Raw genomic sequence first — 21,940 nt, 5'->3', positions numbered from 1 at the left:
GTTCAAAGTATCCATATCAGGTGAGCAGGATCCATCCAAGTATTTTTGTCATCCATAAAGACTTGTCAGACATTAACCACTGAATCCATAGAACTAAAATGGCTGAACTACTAAAACTTAAAATCCAAACCAAAAAGATATTTCTGTCTCCTTTCTACTGTCTGATGGCCAGATCAATCAGTGAACAGATTCAGTTGGATATGACCAACAACAGATTATAGCGGTCCCTCTGGATCATTGTAAACAACTGTGTGTGACTGGAGTTTGTTTTGGTAGTTACATTCTATAGTGTTATACTATTTGCTTGCAGATTAGCGTGAAGAGGCTGACAGCTGATCATGACAAATCAGTCAAGTCAAGTGAAATTTGTGTTACTGTTGCTGTAGTATAAAGACTACCGTTGCATTAATATAGAGGCCACTGGTGCTGTAGTATAAAAACTACCATTGCTGTAACATAGCGGCCACTGGTGCGGTAGTATAAAGACTACCGTTGCTGTAACAGAGGCCACTGGTGCTGTAGTATAAAAACTACCATTGCTGTAACATAGCGGCCACTGGTGCGGTAGTATAAAGACTACCGTTGCTGTAACAGAGGCCACTGGTGCTGTAGTATAAAGACTACCGTTGCTGTAACAGAGGCCACTGGTGCTGTAGCATAAAGATTACCACTGCATTAACATAGAGGCCACTGGTGCTGTAGTGTAAAGACTACCGTTGCTGTAACAGAGGCCACTGGTGCTGTAGCATAAAGACTACCACTGCATTAACATAGAGGCCACTGGTGCTGTAGTATAATGATTACCGTTGCTGTAGAACAGAAACTATTGTTGAGGTAACTTTTTATCATTTGTCTGACAACGGTGTTAGGATCCACACCAAAATGTCGCATCTATGGCAATAAAGAAGCTGTCTATCAATTAGAAGTGTTCCTTGGTGTTGCTGTGGAATATGCAGACTATTGTTTTTGTATACTGTAGAGACTATAGTTATTGCTATATAGAAACAGGAATTGATGATACAGGTACATCCATTACAGTAAAAGTGTACAGAGTAATAATAGATGAATTACAACTAATGGTTAAGCGTCATCCAAACATTGCAAGGTTTGCAACAAAGAATATATGACGCAGTCTAACCATAAAGTACAGTTATAAATAAAACAGCTAGGAGGTGTACATCTCTGATTGTCAGTTTGGTTGTTTTGTAATGTTCACTTACTCTTCTCGCCCTCTCCACCTCCCCACACGGAAGCCTCTTGTCAAAGTCAATGCCAGTGAGTGGTGTGCCTAGAGGCGGCAGGAGAATGGAAGCATCCATCATCAGGTACTCCACGTTCAAGGGACGGTTCTAAAGGTCAAGACATAATCTGATAGATAGGGTCAAGAAACACCTTACCTGCTGCATCATTTGCAATACGTAAAGAGATGAGAGGTGTAGCCTGGCAAGTACACTGAGTGATGTTTTGACATCATATCACTACAAGCTGTTTAACTGATCTGCATGGGTTCTTCCAGACAATGATTTAACAATCAGGGGCTCCTTTCACAAAACGACCTTTACTAAGTCTAACCTCAACTCCCATTCTTTAACACTGCACTAAGGTTACCTCGGTGAATTACGATCACCTTAGAGCTTTGTGAAAGGAGGCCCAGTCTGCTAAATTCTATGATGCACTATTATAATTTTTAACATCTTTCACATAAGATCAATAATGAAAGAACTATCATATGTGTACTTTATCCATGTACATTTACACTTGATGCCAGATCTTGTTGCCAGGCAACACTTTTTTCAGTTTGTTGTAGAAGACAAAACACAGCAGTATTCCAGCAAGACAGTAGCCTGTAAATGATCCACCAATCCAAACAAAGCAAACCAGGGCTTGATATCAGGAGTATCCTTCCATGCAAATGGAAGATACAATGGCCACAAGCAACCCAGTCAACAAGTCTGACTCCCACACACTTGCACGTCTTTTACATAACATCATCTTTCTCCATTCACCAACATTCTCACAGAGAATCTCCATCTGGGCTTTGGAATTGGAATATGAAGAGCCACAGTTTATCTAGTGACATACACACTGATGCAACTTATCATCCTGTTGATGATATATCAAATGTTTCATACTTACCATCATATCCCTGTACTCATCTTCAAACATGTCTAAGAAAATTTCCTCACTCTGTAACAAAAAAGTAATTATCATTATCATTTATACAAAGATATAAACCTGTGTAAATTAAAAAAACAATGATTTAGGCACTTTCCAGTCATGGAGAATTCCATTCATGATTTTCACCACTACTACAGCACACAAGTAATTCAAATGACTAGAATAAACAGAAATATAATTTAATAAGCACAGGGATAATAAACTGGCAGCTCATGTACGATTCTCTAAGTACCTTGTAGAAGTTCCTGAGCATCTGTGTGCTGCATTCCCTGGCGTTCTCTATGCACGCCAGGTGGCGGTCCTGGAGGAAAGACTTGCCCTCCTGTATCACCAACTGCTTCAGGAACTTGATGCTCAGCTGCAGAGTGGCTAGTCGAACCTTGCTACCTGGGAGAACACACAGTTGTGAAACAATACAAAACAGCCAAGGAGTACCAGAAATATTTCACTGGCTATTGGAACAAGATTTCACAATTTTCAGTTACATCACTACATGTCAGTTTGTTGTGGGAAAGGCATGAAGGGATGCCTGTGGAAGACCTTTACCACTACATGAGCAGAGGTTTGCCTTGGTGCAGACACACCTGAGATCATGATATAGTCATGTTATGACTTGTGTTAGTGACACTCAACACTGACATGTAGCTATATATTGCATATAGTTTAATACATTTCTATCTAGTCATATCCATTCAGCACTGTGAAGCATTTTATTGATACAACTCGTGGCAAACAAATGTTGCATGACCCACCATGGTCTGAAGAGTTATCACCCCTTAACTTCTCTTTCCATTCCTCATGTATTAGGCAGTATATCAGATACAGTAAATATTCATGTCTATATGCTTAAAGGTAGACAGTAAATATTATTCCAAGAGAGCCAACATAAATAAATCCAACACCAATGATAAATAAAGTACACCCAGATTTAGGGCGGAAAGCTCTTACTTGCTTGACATGCTAATGTAATGATCCTGATAAGCCGTTCCACCAGGGCAATGTTGTAGTGGTCCTTTACCTGTAATCATGTCATCATACAATAACTTGATACAGCCATGATACAAAATCTGCATCATGTTATATTCTAACTCCTCTATTTCAACATCAACTTGTCTTTGTGCCATGATCACTGCCATAGTCGAGCATTATGAATCACATGTCACAACATGTCTGGAAACTCTGCTGATCTGATGTCAATGTAACCCAAGTGGTTTGTTTATATATAATATATGTTCCATGTGGAGAACTCACCTCTGACCTCTCTGTGGGCATCAGGACACTGTCTAGTAGCTGTTGGGAGATACCTGACATATAGTGGAACACTTGTTATACAGCGGCACACTATTCAGATACAGATACATACAGAATCTGGAGTAGACGTGTCATACAGTAGTGCACTTGTCATACAGATAATGGAGTAGACATGTCACACAGTGGTGCACTTGTCATACAGATACTGGAGTAGACATGTCATACAGTGTTGCACTTGTCATACAGATACTTGAGTAGACGTCATACAGTGTTGCACTTGCCATAAAGATACTGGAGTAGACATCATACAGAGGTGCACTTGTCACACAGATACTGGAGTAGACATGTCATACAGTGGTGCACTTGTCATATAGATACTGGAGTAGACATGTCATACACTGGTGCACTTGTCATATAGATACTATAGTAGACATGTCATACAGTAATACACTTGTCATATACAGATATACTTGTTATACAGATACTGGAGTAGACATGTCATACGATGATACAGTGGTATTATTCACGAGTTCACTTATATATTATAAAGGCTACACATACAATTTGACTAGATGTCCACATTATACGTACCAAAACTAGATTCTGTAGTATCAAGGCTAGAGTGCCAATAGCTCTGTGTAACCAATCAAAGACTCCCTCAACATGGAGCCAGTCCTGCCACAGGTACTCACCATCATTCTTGCCCACAGCATAAAGCAGACACAATGCAAATAGGGCAGCGTAGTCATTCTCCGTACACTCCAGAGCATTGAACACTGACTCCAAGTACGGCCTGCACAAATATATGGTACTGTGTTAACAATGTGAGACCAGAGACACTAAGTGTATCATACACTTGCACCCAGCAAATGACTCATGCTCTCATGATACAACACAAGTTGTTTGGACACTGGATCCTACTGACAGAACAATGATTTAAAGTTGTTTAGTGTTAACAATAACATGGCCAAGTAGCAATATATGCCAGGTATATCACAACAGTATGAAATATTTAAGCCTTATCCTGGCAAACGTGTAGAATCTTTTCCAGTTATCGTCCAACATTTCCAATGATGTACTTACATGGAAATAATGAACATTAAGAAGTTGATAAAAGTCCCGAAAGATTCATTACAAATAGCTGAGAAAATGAAGAGGCATTTTGAAACTGGTGATGTTAGTTGTCCCGTTAAACACTTCAGCTCCGTGACAATAAATGGATACACGGGAACAGACTAGATGCAGAGTTACAGGACAGGCACAAGGCAGTATACTACAGTGATGGGACAAACACAAGACTAGAACATGCTACAGCAACTGGGCAGACACAAGGGAGGAACATGCTACAATGGTGGGTCAAACACAAGACAGGACATGCTTCAGCGATATGACAGACACAAGACAGGAACATTCCCCAGTGATGTAACAGACACGAGACAGGAACATTCTACACTGATGGGACAGACACAGGACAAGAACAATCTAGAGTGATGGGACAGACACAAGACAGGAACATTCTACACTGATGGGACAGACACAGGACAAGAACAATCTAGAGTGATGGGACAGACACAAGACAGGAACATTCTACACTGATGGGACAGACACAGGACAAGAACAATCTAGAGTGATGGGACAGACACAAGACAGGAACATTCTACACTGATGGGACAGACACAGGACAAGAACAATCTAGAGTGATGGGACAGACACAAGACAGGAACATTCCCCAGTGATGTAACAGACACGAGACAGGAACATTCTACACTGATGGGACAGACACAGGACAAGAACAATCTAGAGTGATGGGACAGACACAAGACAGGAACATTCCCCAGTGATGTAACAGACACGAGACAGGAACATTCTACACTGATGGGACAGACACAGGACAAGAACAATCTAGAGTGATGAGACAGACACAAGACAGGGACATGTACTGATGTTTAAAAAACCCCATATCTCATAAATGTAAGCGTTCATGTTTTAATATTCTAATTAAAAAATTGACAAAAAACCCTCAAATTGCATATTCTTTAGCTGTTCATCATACTGCACTGATGGTACAGACATAAGACAGCACCTGTTCTCAAGTGTGAACGCTGCTTGTTGCCTCTCAGAGATGCTTGCCGAGACTATCCCCATTCTTTGCACAAGTTTTTCCTCATCCGTGGAGTTCTGGTTCGGGCTAGAGATGTCAGTGTCCCCGGAGTAGATCTCACTGCTAGGGCTCAGTGCACCCTCTGCAATTACAGGTCAATAAATAGGGTCACATTTGTCTATTTTACAGCATTCATGTTTGTATTTGAATACCACTAACAGAAATAGAGCAACTATATCATGTATGTCACCATAAGAACCTGTAAATAATCATGTCTGGTCCAGACAATACAGTGATTGGTGTTCTCGGCAACTATCTATGCCATCAGTCGACAGGATCATGCTATCAACAAAGTTGCAGGGTTTGTTTTTTCATCTTTCTGAATGACATTCATGACTTGATAAAAAACTTACTGTGCAGGACATTCTGTAGTCAAACACGCCCATATTGTTGTCTAACCCCTAACATCGAGTCCAGTCATTTGCATAATAGTGAGACATTGCTCACAGTGAATTACAGCTCATTACATATACATATTGTCGCCCTCCATGTGTATATGCATGTATATGTGCTCAGCAAGAGGTGTGGCCTGCAATGCTGCTGATGTTACTGTACCTGTGGATGGAGTGGACACACCATCAGCTACAGCTGCCTCATCCCGCTGTAAATAGAAGGTAGAGTTCCCCTCAGTAGTAGATGGTCCATGGCTCTCATCACCTGGCGTCTGGCTGTACCGGATCTTGGGGCGGTTGTTCTCCAAGGTCTTCTCCAGTGTTTCTGCAGGAGGTCGGAACTCACGAATTCTCTGCAAGTTGGACATTCGGTTCATTGAATATGTTTTCACACTTGATCAATACCAGAACAGTATGTCATATAACATTTTCCACTCCTATTCCACCATGCTACATCTCAATGAACTCCTTTAGATAACAGTTTAATATATCAAAAGAATGGTGTTTATAATCAAATAAGCAACTACAGCAAGGTTTCATTTTGTATTCTAATGCCTCTCTGAACAAAATTGAAAGTACATGATAGGGACCTGTAACAGTTGGTGATTGATGCATTGAGTAATGTTACATCGTATTAGATGTTCACTTCATAGCCTACCAGTTTGGGGGAATCATGATGGCTGCCAGTGCGAGTGAGACTTATGTCACCCTGGAAGATGACCTCAGCCAGCTGTTGTACCAGGGGTGGTGATTGGATGATTAGAAACACCTACAAAAGCAACAAAAATGCTGATCAAGAGAACCCCTTACATGTTTGATGAGGTTTAGATCTGGGGACCTTGAAGACCCTGCCAATACTTGGGTGTTGTGGTTCCTCAAAAAGGGGAGGTTGGACATTGTAGCATTGAAATATGATGTTTGCCTGCTGCATGATGGGAAAGAAGCGCTGATGAAGAATATTACATATTGTACCATTAAACTGCCCTGAATGTGGATAGAAACAGCAACACTTATCACTACTGTTGCCACACTCTGGGGTCTTGACACCACTGACGTTACAGCAGACTAGGCAAAGTAGTCACAATAATGCATCAAACTGGTCACATTTTGCGTTTCTGTTTTTGACAAGCAAATCAAGGGGAAATGATTCCGTTGCTTTTTGCTGGCTTACTAAGCAAAGTGTTATTGTACTATGTTACGGGAAGGATTTGTCTCTGGAGCACTAAATGTTAAAACACTTGCACATACAGATTCTTACACTCACAGTGCAAGGCCTGTGAAGATGCGTGCAAGAATTGATCTTCAGCAACCCATGCTTGCTGTTACAGGTGGGTAACAGGATCAGGTAGTCTGATTGTCTGACCTGGTTGACACATCATAGTATCCCATCTGTGTAGATCAATTCTCATGATGCTGACCACTTGATTATCTGGTCAAGATTCATTTATTACAGAAGGCTGCTATGTAGCTGGGATATGGCTGAATGCAGCGTTTAACAACAAACCAAACCAAACCCATAGTGCCAAAAAGCAAAAAAAAGGTTTGGAACGAGTTCTGAATTAATTCAGGTGCTAGTGAACTGCCAAAGCTTCCAAGAGACCATCATGGTGACCCTGACTGTACACTGTTATACCACTCACACACACTACAACTTCAGCAGCGGGTTCATCGTCTTATTTGCAGCTTGTATGGAGGTTTATAATAAAATTTCCTGAAGAAAATCACCTGGAGGTGAAGAACATGCTGAAAATTTTGTGAATGATTCATGAAAAAAATATTCTTGTCATCAGCATATTAACATCTGTGTTAACAAGTTCACATCAAAAGACAAAATAGCTGAACTGTAAGTTGAAGCACAGAAGTAAAAACTATTTCCTGAATATCTTATGAAACAAGCATTCCAGAAAATAACATGCATTCCTCTAACTGTTTTCAATGTCAAATATGAAAGCTGTATTAGACGTTATCAATGCTTTCTTAAACATTTCAATCTGTAATGTTTCTAGGATATTGAAACTCACCTGAGATAGCAGGAAAAGGGAGACAACTGAGCTGACATGCTTCTTATCCGTCTGAAATACATGTGGATGATTATAAGTAATGATATACATACATCTACAATGCTATTATCAAACATGTCTACAAGCCTTTGTTAAGATACAACCCTGTATCCCTTTATATGCAACTTCCTATGATGAGTCTGCTACATTTTCTCACCTGAACATCTGCATACTTCTTCCTCTTTGTCAGGGAGTACACGTAGAGTGGGATGAGAAGTCTGTTGAGGAGCTGGTCAGTCAGGACCTCATTCAGGGCATCTATGTTGATACAGAGGATGTCGTTCAGGTAATGGAGGTGGTCGAGGTGTTCAGCTACCAAGTCCGACAGGCGGTCACGACTACGATGACTGCAGAAAATCAAGCATGTATCTTATAAGTGTAAGAAAAATAACATCAAGTTATAAGTTGGATAACTTCAACACATTTACTTGATGAGAAAGAAATGACATGAAGATGAAATGACACACTTACTCAGAGTCATTTCTGACACACAGGTCAAGGTCCAGTATATGCTGACCAATGAACCACACCAAGTTAGAGAAGTACGGGGCAGCTGTCCGGTCTCGTATATAGCGCAGCATTGCCTTGTCGTCAACTACAAAGTACAGAGAAAAAATCATGAATACAGTTGAACCCTGTTTATCCGGATGTTTTGGTTTTACTAATAAATCATCTGTGTAGCCAGACGTCCGGTTAACTGGATCAAACAAGCAAAACGTGAAAATTAAGTGAAAGCAAAAAGTGAAAATTGTTACACGTACGCATATCAATAAACCAAAAGTCAATGGTAATAACCGAGAATCATCATAAGATATCAGCGTACCGATAATACATGGAAGGTGGAACACAGACTACAAGTGGTCAGGTCTCATAATTATGAGGCGCGTGAAGCTTCAAGTGGTAACTTAAAAAATGTCAATCCATGACAAAAAGTCACTATTTTGCCGATTCCATATTCTTTTTCTAATTTTATAGATGCATTTCTTGCCCTGAAAACATAACATTGCGTCTAACTTATGCTGTCTGCAGAAAGTAAACTTCTGTATGGGATCACATGACTTAGATTGTGTGGCAGGCTATTTTTAACTTGCGTCGCGACAGATAGTTGGGGTCGACAGATAGAAGTGTTATACACAGTACAATTACAGTGTAGTTAACCATAATCCTACTTAGCATGTGTTTTCTTTACTGATGAGATGTCCTCACACCTACCAAATCCTAATTAACAACCTGAGTGTCACGCATCCCTAGTGTTTTGATGGGTAATTGATCAATTCACAAATGCCTTCTGAGAAATTAAGAATGAATGCACTTAGTCATGAGGAAACAGTATTGACGTGACACATACCTATGCACATGTGCACAGACCTTCCATTCTGGATAACAGGATCATTTCTTAACGGAAATCTATGGGAATGATTGCAAATTTGCCGTCCGGGTCTGAAACTGTGGGGTATGGTTAAGAGAGTACAATTACAGACCATAAGTTTCATTTCACATAAATATCGACCTGAAGGTGGTGTTTCCGAATATGCAGTGTCCGAATAAATGGTGTTCGAATGTATTAGAATAAAGTGGCCTTAGGCGCTGATTGCACTATTATTTAAACTGTGATAGTAATACGTTAACCCTTTCAGTCCTGCTGCCTGCTTACCTCTGAACACATTGAGCGTGATGGTTCGCACTGCTATCCTAACCATGGTCTCGGAGTGGTTAAAGAACTTTATTGCTTCCGTGTACAAGGCAAAGTCATTTGTGTGCTGAAACAAACAGAGTGCATATAGCATGACCAGAAATTATTGAGAATTTAAAGGCTTTTCTGCCAACCCATTGCATGCACCTCAGTTCTATTTCACTCCTTACAGGCAGCCACAGTTCCTCTATCAACCATATCCAGCCTTACGTTTTGTAAATGCCTTTGTTTTCAGAAACAAGAATACAAAGCGACCTCCTGTCACTAACAGTCAATTTTCTGGGCCTACCTGTGCCTCCCTGGTGCTCAATGCCATATGCAATATTTTTCAAAATACGATAAACAGGGGACAAAGGGATGAATGTTCTACTTGGAAACACTTTGGCTGATCTGATGTCCTTGTAATAATACTCTAAAATCAACTTCCTCTTCTCTGAATCATCTGAGGAGCACTGAAAATGCTGTCTGCTAGGAAGTAAACAAAGGGGGATAATTCTTCACAAACTAATGAAAAAGGATTAACAGAGTTTTCTCCCTTGAATGAAACCAAGAACTTGATAGCTGTTTAAGGTTCTTTATACTAGAAAACCAATTAAAAATATTCCTAAAATCCTCAAATTCTGGTCACCCTATGAGAGCTTGTCAACACACAGGTATACAGCCTACTGAAGCAAACAGCAGCTTATGTCATGATACAATGAATGTTACTGTGGTGTCTTGTGGACTGTTACTGTTGGCCTACTGTAACACTACATGGATTGGTTTGCACTGAATTCTTTCAAAATCTTTGCAAACAAAATCTGTTAAACATTCCACTTACTTCGTTGTAGAAGAAATGTATGGTGTGCCTGTTGAGCTTGAGCGACAGCGTCTTGAGGAAGGAGATGTAATAGGCCATCACCTGTAAAGACATACATCAACAATCAGCACTAGGAGACAAGCACAGTGTCCATAACTATCACCTGCATGTCAGTTTGGGCCTGGTGCAGACAAACCAGTAACATGGTGTAACAATGAAACCAAACCATACACACTGTCTCATACCTGTACACCCAACATTCAGGCTGAAGCATGATGGTGAGCTTCACATAGCAAAGTCTCAGTCAACACTTCCTAATGAAAACAAATGACATCAATTATTTCTTGTTTTTTCATAAATATTTACCTCCTCGTCAGAGAAGTCGAACTTATGGACGATGATGGAGTTGATGTGGTTGTTGGACAACAGGTAATCTGGAAATAAGAGAGAGGACAACACCGTCAACACATCAGCACAAACAGAAATTTGCTTACAGTGGAAGCTAAACATGTACAGGTGTGAACAGTCTCCTGGCTGATGGACCTGCACTATACAGTCAAATACAGAGGTCTATCCGTCAATATAAAACGTTTCCAGTTACAAACACCATCAAAATCTTTAACTGTAAACCTCATGTTTCGATAAGAGGCAATGTTTTGCTCAATCCAGTTGCCTACGGTCTTCAGAAAAAAAACTTTTTACTAAAATGGATTTAAAATAAAACACATTGATGCTGAGAACAATGGATGCCTTGACAGACATAGCACTGGACGCAAATTGAATAAAAAACCATTCCACATTGTCACTCATACAAGTTCTATAAATTTCAACTGGTTATAAGTTCTGAAAATACACAGTTTCTTATCAAAGCATAAAGTGGGAGTAAAATATGTATGGTCCAGAGACATTGGATGAAACACAAGATAACATGACACTGTATGAGAGTCAGTGACTGTGTGTCACAGGGTTCCTGCTCACATAGGGACGTCTCATTGCTGATGTTCTCAAACAGGATGTTGAGTGTCTGCAGCAGCTGTACGCAGATGTAGCGGCCGCCCTTCTGCTGTAGGTAGCGCAGGAAGAAGGACAGCATGTTCTTCTCCAGGAAGAAGCTGAAACAGCACATGCAGCATCTGAATATTAAAGTGCAGACATGGAGACGGGCACAGTCCATCACACGCGAAATATTAAAGATTCACAACAGTTTTCTGATCATACAGAAACAAGAAGAGTAATGATTTTATTTTGCTTCATAAACGAACAAAACAGAATAATTTGTATGTTAATGTGCAACTATCTCAGAACTGCTCAAAAAGATAACACGATATGACTTTGGGATGGTGAATACCTTACAGGTCATAACATGTAATGATTTGTAATGGTGGATTTAAACAATGCAGTAAGACATGATACATGATTAAGTAGAAAACAAAAATATAGCAGAAACAATCGTCAAAACTCCAGATTTTCAGGAAATGACACAAACAAACCATATCTGTCACATCAAATTGGATATTCAACCTTCCATCACATTATGTCCACAAGAGACATTACTGCCACACTAAACATCCAAGGTGAATGCTTTGATATATTTATTGATTACTTTTACAAATTTTCTCAGCTACTGCACACCATGCTGCCTTGTGCCACTAAAGAAACCCAACAAATCCACCAGCATACTATGTGCTGTAGATGATATATCAACAATTGTGATTTACGTGACCAGTGGTCCACTGAAATAGTTGACAGCGCTCCATTGTACAAAGACTTAATGTAAACCGGTGAGGAACTAACATGACAAATGTAAACTACTTCCACAGGCCACAGTCATAAGAAGTCACATTGACCTAGGGGCAGACACAAATACAAACAGGACATCTTTCTTCTGTTTCATGCATTTCTGCCAGCAGGATTTAAAAAACAAGTGAATTTAGGGGCAATTATAAACTATAATATGAAGAGGAACACTTTTTACCATTTTCACAACTTCTTTCTTGCAGTGAATGGGATGTTTCAGTGTAGATAACAACAATGTTGTTATCATACCAGCTCCTAAATGCCTCTTACGGAAGTAACAATTATGGTATATTTATCATGTTAATTTGGAAAGGTGCAATTTGTGAAAATCACTTTAAAGGCAAAATGTGGTAAAGCATTGAACAAAGAGCTGTATCAGCAAAAGATACTGTAGGGCAGAGGCTGAATCAGTTTATGGCAAGGACAATAAAATGATTGAGCAGTTACATCTTTCTTCTCACAGGATGTGACAAAATAGGACTCTGGACTTGTCAGAGGGGAGTTTTAACTTATGTAACTGCTGTATAGATTTCTTACTCAAAGACACAGCTGTCATTCTGGTCGCCCCAGATGAGGATCTCTGAGATGGAGCGAAGAGTCTCTATAAGGAGTCCTCGGTTGTTGTCTGTGATCGCCTGGTTCTTACACAGCACTGTGTACAGAAACCTGTGGGGAGACAAAGCACAGAATCTTACACTAGATACCACACATACTGTCACACTGACACAAAGTGATCGACTAAACACCTGGTTTGTGATTGATCAGAACTATTAGGATCTGGAATCTAATCTCTAATCTGTGTGAGTTGTTGTGGCTGTGTGTGTGTGTGTTGGTGTGGTTCTTGTGTATGTGTTGGTTTGACAGTAATGACACTGTGTGTGTTGGTTCTGTGTGTGTTGCTGATTCTCTGTGTGTGTTGCCGATTCTGTGTTGGTATGGTTGTGTGTGTGTGTCTGTGTGTGTTGGTGTGGCTGTATGAGTTGATGTGGCTGTGAGTGTGTTGGTGTGGCTATGTGTGTGTGTGTGTTGGTGTGGCTACTGTGTATTGGTGCGGCCCTTGTGTATGTGTTCTTGTGGCAGTGTAAGTGTTGTTGTGGCTGTGTGTTGGTGTGACTCTTGTGTATGTATTGGTGTGACCGAGTGTGTGTTGGTGTGATTGTATGTGTTGGTGTGGCTGTGTGTGTTGGTGTGTCTGTGAAAGCTCTGCATGTATGTGTGTGTGTGTGCGTGTGTGTGTGTGCGTGCGTGTGTGTGTGTGTGTGTGTGTGTGTGTGTGTGTGTGTGTGTGTCTGTGTGCGTCTGTGTCTGTGTGTGTGTCTCTCTCTCTGTGTCACTGTGTGTGTGTGTGTGTCTGTCTGTTTGGTGTGTTGTCCTCAATGCTCTAACTGTCCGAGGCACCATGCTGCAGTTTGTCATGCATATCCTGTATGATACATGACCTTCAGATTTCCAGACAGTATATTCACAACAGACTGACATGTCTAATGACAAGATTTGACATGTGTGGCAGATTCACAACATAAATCAATGCATATCAGTTACATTATACCACCTTGAATGTCAGGCATATGATTTCATATAATGTCATGATTTATCAACATCACATCACATAATAATTCATTCAAAACTGTCCCCATCACAGCATGTATTTATAACAGCAGCACCATCAGTTTTTACATGTGTGGTGTGTGTCCCACTCATGTGTGGTCCTGTGCATAGAACTCAGGTCACAAATCAGTTGCAGTTAAGCAACTTTGGATGTGGAGAGTCCTTGGATGGGTGACCATGAGGTCCCCTCTGGGGCAAATGAGTTAGTTCAAAGCTGCTCCTGTTCACCACACAGAAAATGGGTACCAGGCGGGATAAGTCACATGAGTAATAAACTAGTGCCTCACTTGCATGTTGGGGTATCTGAGGTAAAAAGGGTCAGGTTGTTAGTGATATGAGCATTCGCCCAGATAATGGAGTTTAGTGTCTTAAACAGACCTCTGTCTCATATTTAAAGAGTGTTACACATGCTACTATCCAGCCTAGAGTAAGAGTCAAGCTCTGATCGGTTCACGTGACTGATGAAATACCATGTACATCCATCACAGTCCACGAGCAGAGTACAAAAGTTGTATCATCACACCCCGGTGACCACGCGAAGTGAGAAAAGCATGCCTTTTATAAATAATGTGTGCTCCATTGACTGATGATTGAGGTCAATCGATCAGCTGGTGTCAACCTGGCAGCAAGGAAATGTTTTATCAACAACTCGATTTGATGTGTATTGTTTTCTTTTGATTTAGTGAAAATATTTGGATTGATAAATGCATTATTACACTGTGTCGTAGGAAATACAGGATTTTGTCAATTCCCCGTAAGGCTGTATTCCCCTTGAACCCGATGTGATAACTTATAATGTCATTTCATAGGAATATGCTACCAAATTAAGCAAAATGTATGGTGTTACTTAGTGATGTGTTCATAACTGATAAAGGTCTAAGTCCACTGTGCATTGAGATACCTGAGACCTGTGAACCCTATAATGCGGGTCACATTTACCACACTTCCCACAGCATAGAGTATCGTTAGGCCTGAAATCAAGAGTTACATGATATTCAGCCAGCATCCAGGCAAAGTCCTGACATTCTATCCTTGCACTCATGCAGGATTGCCTGCTTCAAGTATCACTAGGTCAAGTGTACAGATCCTGAGACCTACATTCCAACTTACAGTCCAAACACACTAAACAACATGTAGGATACTTCAGGATGGGAATTTCAGAAAGTCTGCAAGGGATCATTTGGAGTTGAGTCAAATTTGATAGGACATAGCTTATTATGAAAACACTTTTGGATATTTTTTATGACATTCCTGTCCAAAAGAACAGGAGTTCAAAAATCCCATCAAAAAACACCCTGGACAAGTCAGCTTTCATTTCGGGCAATCAAATAATGGTATGTTACTTGTCCATGGGATACTAGATATTTTCCACTCATGGTTTCAAACTGCAAATAATCTCTGATTTCATTTCATATCTGCTCTTTGCTACTTATCACTTATCACAGTAAACACTAATATCGAATACCATGTTGATTTATTCTTTCATAATCACATCATCATGATTATGTCATAAAAATCAGGGCAACTGGAAAATTTGTCAGGACAAGTTACTTTCTTCAAGTCACTTGCCCTGTGATAAGCGCCTTTCAAAAAAATGAAACCAGTGAAAATCTGACAAAGTGAAACCCTGGACTTGTACACATGCATGCATGAACATCACCACTCTCATACCCACTCGTTTCACATGAAATAGAACCTGTGCAGATCCAGGATACAGTTGATCTTGAAGACTTGAGTAACACATGCTTGTCGCAAGAGGTAACTCTGGTCATGTTTGCTGACTTGGCAAACACATGTCATTGTATGCCAATTGTGTAGACCTGTCATCATTATGTTGATCACTATATTGTCCAGTCCAGATCTGACCTACCTAAACCACCAACCAACTACATGGTTTAATTTTCCCATGAGTCACGCAACCACATTTAATTTGCTCTTATTAAGAAGAATTGTTTCAATACCACTTACTCGGAACAATACATATGACAGCAATAAATGATGCACAGTTATTGATACTTACTACTGGCTGTGCTTTTGGACTGAGGCTAATAATGTTCTCATGAGTTATTCATATGTTTGCAAGGAATTCTACTAATTATTTCTACTGTGTCATTCTCAAATGTAATAAAAATACAGTTTAGATGACAGTCAGACAATGTACTGGAAAATGAACAGATGGAAGACACTGACTAGCAAGTTGTATAAAATACACCATAGTAAACTTGGTCAGGTAAAAAGTGCAAGCTGTGCAACTAAACACTGACCCTAATTAATTATACTGCAGCTGTCAGATGTCTAGACTCTCTAATCAGCATTGTCTAAGAAATTAGAGTGTTGTCAGCAGGGTGTGTATTAACGATGAAATAATATGTCATACTACATTGACATAACGGACACATTCCCATGTCTTCCAGGAAGCCATGCATGGTTAAAACAAAACATTAACTCATACAGTTACTGCGTGCAAAAACTTGTAAGTATATTGACAGTAAATACAACGTACGGAAAAGTTCTTTTTGCTAAGAGTTCCAGTTGTATCTTTGACTAAAAGCCTCCAGAAACTACAGACATTATCATAGTGATAGCCAAACAGTTTCTCTCACTCCCCGATAACACTCTCACAGTGTAAGAAGCAGTTTCCGAACTTTTTGTTTTCTATATACATTTGTGCCAAGAACAGATGAACAATGTACAGGATGCACCAAAAATCTAAACACAATTTAATTATGATGATAAATTATCTGATGATCATGATACACAACACAATAACTGTTTTAAAAATAATATCCCAAAGCAAGCTGAATTCAACATTCTGGTGATTTTGACAATAGGTACCGTTAAATCGGTGAAGTATGAGCATGATCAGAGTGCACAAACATCTTCATCGGTAGGGCGGATTCTCAGTTTTTGGCGTGAGACGTTTCACTGACAATTGAAACCCAGAAGATAAGTTACATAATGTGCAAATAAACATCAGTACTATTTACCATGGATAGTTAATACCACTTAAGATGCCAAATCAATTGCCTGTAAAACAAAAATAGCAAGCGAAATTCAGCAAGATCAGTTATCTGCTAGTGACCGGTTATGTATAAAGCAGGAAGCCACACGATCCAAACACTCTCTCTCAGTGCCGAGGGAAAAGTATGGGTCAACATCGAAAACACATACAAAATACTGAGAAGTGTCAAGCTGCTACAGTTTCGTCGATATGATGTCATCAATGCTATTTTCTTAGGAAATAGATGAAGATATCTTTACCACTCAAGGTTAGCAAAATCAAATTTTTAAATGATAGTAAAAATAAAAATTATGTTTTTGCTTTACATTGTTGAAAACCCTAACACCGGGATCCCCATTTTGCTGTCCTGGACCCCTGAAAATGAAGAGTTTTAAGTCCAACAGACCCTCAAATACTGGAGTCGAGGTAAATCCCTCAATGTAGGTGTATGTTTACAGTGTGAGAACCGACATGCTGGACCACTGTAATAAGACTTAAGTGCCATGTTGAATATGTACCTTACCATATGCTAGATGACACCCTAATTCAGCTGTGGCTGTCCATAATTTTTACAACTGGCTATCAACATACATCATGAAGACAGACAATTGTTAACTAAATATCATTGATTATCAAAAAATAGTAGTAGTAAATCTTAGCACAATTGAAAAAAAACCCTAAGCCAATCAAGATACTCTTAGTAGTTTTACATAACAAGTTCTTGGCAACACATTTATGAATGGATTACCGACCAAAATAACAGCCTAGTTTAGAAGTGACCAAACACTAAACTTTAAGACAAGCTTTGCATATTGACACTGCATACTTAAACTCCATTTTAATCGATATTTTTTTAATGTAAGATATACCTGATAACACAATTTTCATGTGCATAATCAGTAACATTTTTTTTCACTGACAACATTTTCGATTACTGAGTTTTTTGCATGTCCTAGTAATAATGTCTATAACTGACAAAGTAATATGAGCTATGAGCTATATTCCTGTTGTGTGTAAAAGGTCAGAGATTTAAGTCGTTAACAGATCGTCACAACTACCAAACAATACAAAACACGAGAGGGGACAACAGACACAACCTATATTGAATGGAAAGGCGGATATACAGATAACGAAAAGAGAAACGCAAATTATCAGCAACTATCACAGAGGCGAGGTTTTACACACAGGTCTGCTTGTAAAAAAACCCACTAAAATAGCAACGAGTACCTGTTGGGTCTCCGAACTATACCGTGTGCATACTGACATTTTTCAGTCGTTGTGACAGGAAAAGCAAAGCCACTCACTTGAGATGATCTAATGAATGAAGATTTTTCGGTTTCCAAATGGCCTGTGTGAGCCAGCTCTTCGGTTTGTTAAACATTTTGAGAAACTGAGGTCGATTTCCAAAGTAATTCAACAACAAACGAGTTCAACATTTTGTAGGCGTCGATAAATGTTCAACATCTTGTGACGACTATGTTTTCCAAGTGATGTCGCCATCTTGGATACAGGCGCCCTCTGCGTAATTAGAGTTACTCCCCTTTGACCGCAAATCATAATTTACTGTTACATAACCGTAAACGCAAGAGCGTCCTTCCGGGAGGAATTTGTAACGGCCACATGTGTTATTGCAGTTAGTTAAATAAAACAGTATATTTTGATATGCCACACAAATGATAAACGTCACGAAAACATGGTTAGGGTTAAGCAGTCAGCACGGCACTGTAAAACTGAGGTGTAAAAACCCAACTAAAATATCTATGTCAAATACAGCACAATCGAATAACCGTTTTTATCTGGACCAGACACTCCACTGATTAACAACATTCATGAACATCTATCATTTGGGAACCAGTTGTGTCCCTGTAGATTTGTAAATATTCTATACTTTACTACAAGAAACGTTTATTTTGCACATGCTTTTATACAGTATATATTTCGGGAAAAAAATATACTGGTCAACTACGGAAGAGAAGGGCAACGGTGATTCTTATTTAGTTTCATTATCTCCACGTAGCCTAGGACTTAACATCTCCACGTAGCCTAGGACTTAACATCTCCACGTAGCCTAGGACTTAATATCTCCTACGTGGGACTTAATATCTCCTTCGTGGGACTTAATATGTCCTACGTTGGACTTAATAACCCCTTCGTGGGACGTAATACCTCGTACGTGGGACTTAATATCTCCTACGTTGGACTTAATATCTCCTACGTGGGACTTAATGCCTCGTACGTGGGACTTAATATCTCCTACGTGGGACTTAATATCTCCTACGTGGGACTTAATACCTCGTACGTGGGACTTAATATCTCATACGTGGAACTTAATATCTCCTACGTGGGACTTAATACCTCATACGTGGGACTTAATATCTCCTACGTGGGACTTAATATCTCCTACGTTGGACTTAATACCTCGTACGTGGGACTTAATATCTCGTACGTGGGACTTAATACCTCGTACGTGGGACTTAATATCTCCTACGTGGGACTTAATACCTCTTACGTGGGACTTAATATCTCCTACGTGGGACTTAATATCTCCTACGTGGGACTTAACATCTCCTACGTGGGACTTAATACCTCCTACGTGGGACTTAATATCTCCTACGTGGGACTTAATACCTCTTACGTGGGACTTAATATCTCCTTCGTGGGACTTAATACCTCCTACGTGGGACTTAATATCTCCTACGTTGGACTTAATACCTCATACGTGGGACTTAATATCTCCTACGTGGGACTTAATACCTCGTACGTGGGACTTAATATCTCGTACATGGGACTTAATACCTCTTACGTGGGAGTTAATACCTCATACGTGGGACTTAATATCTCCTACGTGGGACTTAATATCTCCTACGTGGGACTTAATATCTCCTACGTGGGACTTAATACCTCATACGTGGGACTTAATACCTCCTACGTGGGACTTAATATCTCTTACATGGGACTTAATATCTCCTACGTGGGACTTAATATCTCCTACGTTGGACTTAATACCTCATACGTGGGACTTAATATCTCCTACGTGGGATTTAATATCTCCTACGTGGGACTTAATATCTCCTACGTTGGACTTAATACCTCTTATTGGGACTTAATATCTCCTTCGTGGGACTTAATATCTCCTACGTGGGACTTAATATCTCCTACGTGGGACTTAATATCTCCTACGTTGGACTTAATACCTCATACGTGGGACTTAATATCTCCTACGTGGGATTTAATATCTCCTACGTGGGACTTAATATCTCCTACGTGGGACTTAGTATCTCCTACGTGGGACTTAATACCTCGTACGTGGGACTTAATATCTCCTACGTGGGACTTAATATCTCCTTCGTGGGACTTAATACCTCCTACGTGGGACTTAATATCTCCTACGTTGGACTTAATACCTCATACGTGGGACTTAATATCTCGTACGTGGGACTTAATACCTCGTACGTGGGACTTAATATCTCGTACATGGGACTTAATACCTCTTAATATCTCCCTCGTGGGACTTAGTATGTCCTATGTGGGACTTAATATCTCCTTTGTGGGACTTAATATCCCCTTCGTGGGACTTAGTATGTCCCACGTTGGACTTAATATCTCGTACGTGGGACTTAATATCTCCTACGTAGGACTTAATTTCTCCTTCGTAGTGCTTAATAGTATAGGACTTTATATCCCCTGTAGGTGATGATCGATATGTGTTAATATGCATTGATCTGAAATGATCGACTTAAATCTCCAGAAACACAGTCTCCTATGTCACTGTTTCAGTCACTGTTGGAGTTCCAAGTCATAGTGTTACATTTACCATTAGAGTCTACTATCATGTGTTACATTTACCATTAGAGTCTACTATCATGTGTTACATTTACCATTAGAGTCTACTATCATGTGTTACATTTACCATTAGAGTCTACTATCATGTGTTACATTTACCATTAGAGTCTACTATCATGTGTTACATTTACCATTAGAGTCTACTATCATGTGTGTCATTTACTATAAGAGCCTACGGTATCTTCTACGAAGGAGACCGTATCTGTGTCTACCGGGGTATGTGTACGTGCTTCATGTTGTGTCACTATGTGTAGATGAGGCATGGTGTGTGTCTACCTGCTTCATGTTGTGTCACTATGTGTAGATGAGGCATCAGTCATTGATATACGTTTCAGCAATTGATGCTACACGTGCCATCTGTGAGCAGTATACACACAAACAAATGCATACAAGACTTATAGACACGCACGCACACACGCACACACGCACACACGCACACACACACGCGCTCGCGCGCGCTTGGGCACTCGCACACCTTCTGCTCACTGACTTAACCTCCACTTCACCACGACCCCCACTTCACCATGAGTCCCACTTCACCTCTTCCCCTACTGGGGTGATGCTGATATATGCCCTTGTTCCATCCTGATTCTTGACACGTGCCACACGGTGATCACCAGCCAGATAAGTACACTCACCTCGCACAGTACAATCAAAACTTGTCCGACCGACAACCGCCAAATTAATCATCCTCGAAAAGTGATTAGCATATATATATACGGAATAACTACAACAAGGGGTCGAACTTGGTGTTCTGGTGAAAATAGCACGTGATTGTAATAACAAACCAGTTCTGAGACCAGTTTCTTCATTTCGACGCCCCGTATGTCACCACAACGCGGGCGTGTCTCATTCGGACATTAATATGTCTTCAGGAATCCAGATGTGTCTTTAGAATTCCTGGTGCGTCTACCTGCTGCATGTTCTGTGTCTACTTGCTGCATGGTATGTGTCTACCTCCTGCGTGTTGTGTCGCCATATGTAGATGACACATGGTGTGTGTCTACCTGCTGCACGTTGTGTCACCATGTGTAGATGACGTATGGTGTGTGTCTACCTGCCGCATGTTGTGTGTCTACCTGCTGCATGGTATGTGTCTACCTCCTATGTGTTGTGTCACCGCGTGTAGATGACGCATGGTGTGTGTCTACCTGCTT

The 21,940-nt window shown here is 40.2% G+C and overlaps 2 protein-coding genes across 3 annotated transcripts in view; one reads left to right on the top strand and one right to left on the bottom strand.

The window, feature by feature from the left end:
* The window catches only part of LOC137285184 (protein CLEC16A-like), a 53,183-nt gene extending 34,737 nt beyond the window's left edge, over positions 1 to 18,446 (bottom strand). For both annotated transcript variants that reach the window (XR_010956957.1, XM_067817425.1), the window contains exons 1-18: positions 18,245 to 18,446; positions 12,869 to 12,997; positions 11,513 to 11,646; positions 10,901 to 10,968; positions 10,556 to 10,636; positions 9,697 to 9,802; positions 8,514 to 8,637; positions 8,200 to 8,389; positions 8,004 to 8,054; positions 6,641 to 6,751; positions 6,146 to 6,335; positions 5,513 to 5,672; positions 4,122 to 4,222; positions 3,430 to 3,482; positions 3,127 to 3,196; positions 2,411 to 2,565; positions 2,137 to 2,187; positions 1,221 to 1,349 (exon numbers count right to left, since the gene is read on the bottom strand). Coding sequence is in view for 1 of the 2 variants with exons in the window: in XM_067817425.1 (XP_067673526.1) it covers positions 1,221 to 1,349; positions 2,137 to 2,187; positions 2,411 to 2,565; positions 3,127 to 3,196; positions 3,430 to 3,482; positions 4,122 to 4,222; positions 5,513 to 5,672; positions 6,146 to 6,335; positions 6,641 to 6,751; positions 8,004 to 8,054; positions 8,200 to 8,389; positions 8,514 to 8,637; positions 9,697 to 9,802; positions 10,556 to 10,636; positions 10,901 to 10,968; positions 11,513 to 11,646; positions 12,869 to 12,997; positions 18,245 to 18,321 (1,980 nt within the window). In the remaining variant the exon portion in view is untranslated. The remainder of the gene's footprint in view (positions 1 to 1,220; positions 1,350 to 2,136; positions 2,188 to 2,410; positions 2,566 to 3,126; positions 3,197 to 3,429; positions 3,483 to 4,121; positions 4,223 to 5,512; positions 5,673 to 6,145; positions 6,336 to 6,640; positions 6,752 to 8,003; positions 8,055 to 8,199; positions 8,390 to 8,513; positions 8,638 to 9,696; positions 9,803 to 10,555; positions 10,637 to 10,900; positions 10,969 to 11,512; positions 11,647 to 12,868; positions 12,998 to 18,244) is intronic.
* A 616-nt stretch (positions 18,447 to 19,062) lies between these two features.
* LOC137284016 (uncharacterized) lies at positions 19,063 to 20,435 on the top strand. Its single transcript, XM_067815678.1, has 2 exons — positions 19,063 to 20,057; positions 20,216 to 20,435. The coding sequence occupies exons 1-2, from the start codon at positions 19,063 to 19,065 to the stop codon at positions 20,433 to 20,435; spliced, it is 1,215 nt and encodes a 404-aa protein (XP_067671779.1).
* The last annotated feature ends 1,505 nt before the right edge of the window (positions 20,436 to 21,940 follow it).

This window comes from Haliotis asinina, chromosome 5 (assembly GCF_037392515.1).
Source record: "Haliotis asinina isolate JCU_RB_2024 chromosome 5, JCU_Hal_asi_v2, whole genome shotgun sequence".
In the NCBI taxonomy this organism is placed as follows: domain Eukaryota; kingdom Metazoa; phylum Mollusca; class Gastropoda; order Lepetellida; family Haliotidae; genus Haliotis; species Haliotis asinina.
The sequence above is the reverse complement of the archived record's forward strand: the minus strand, read 5'-3'. Positions and strand labels throughout refer to the sequence as shown.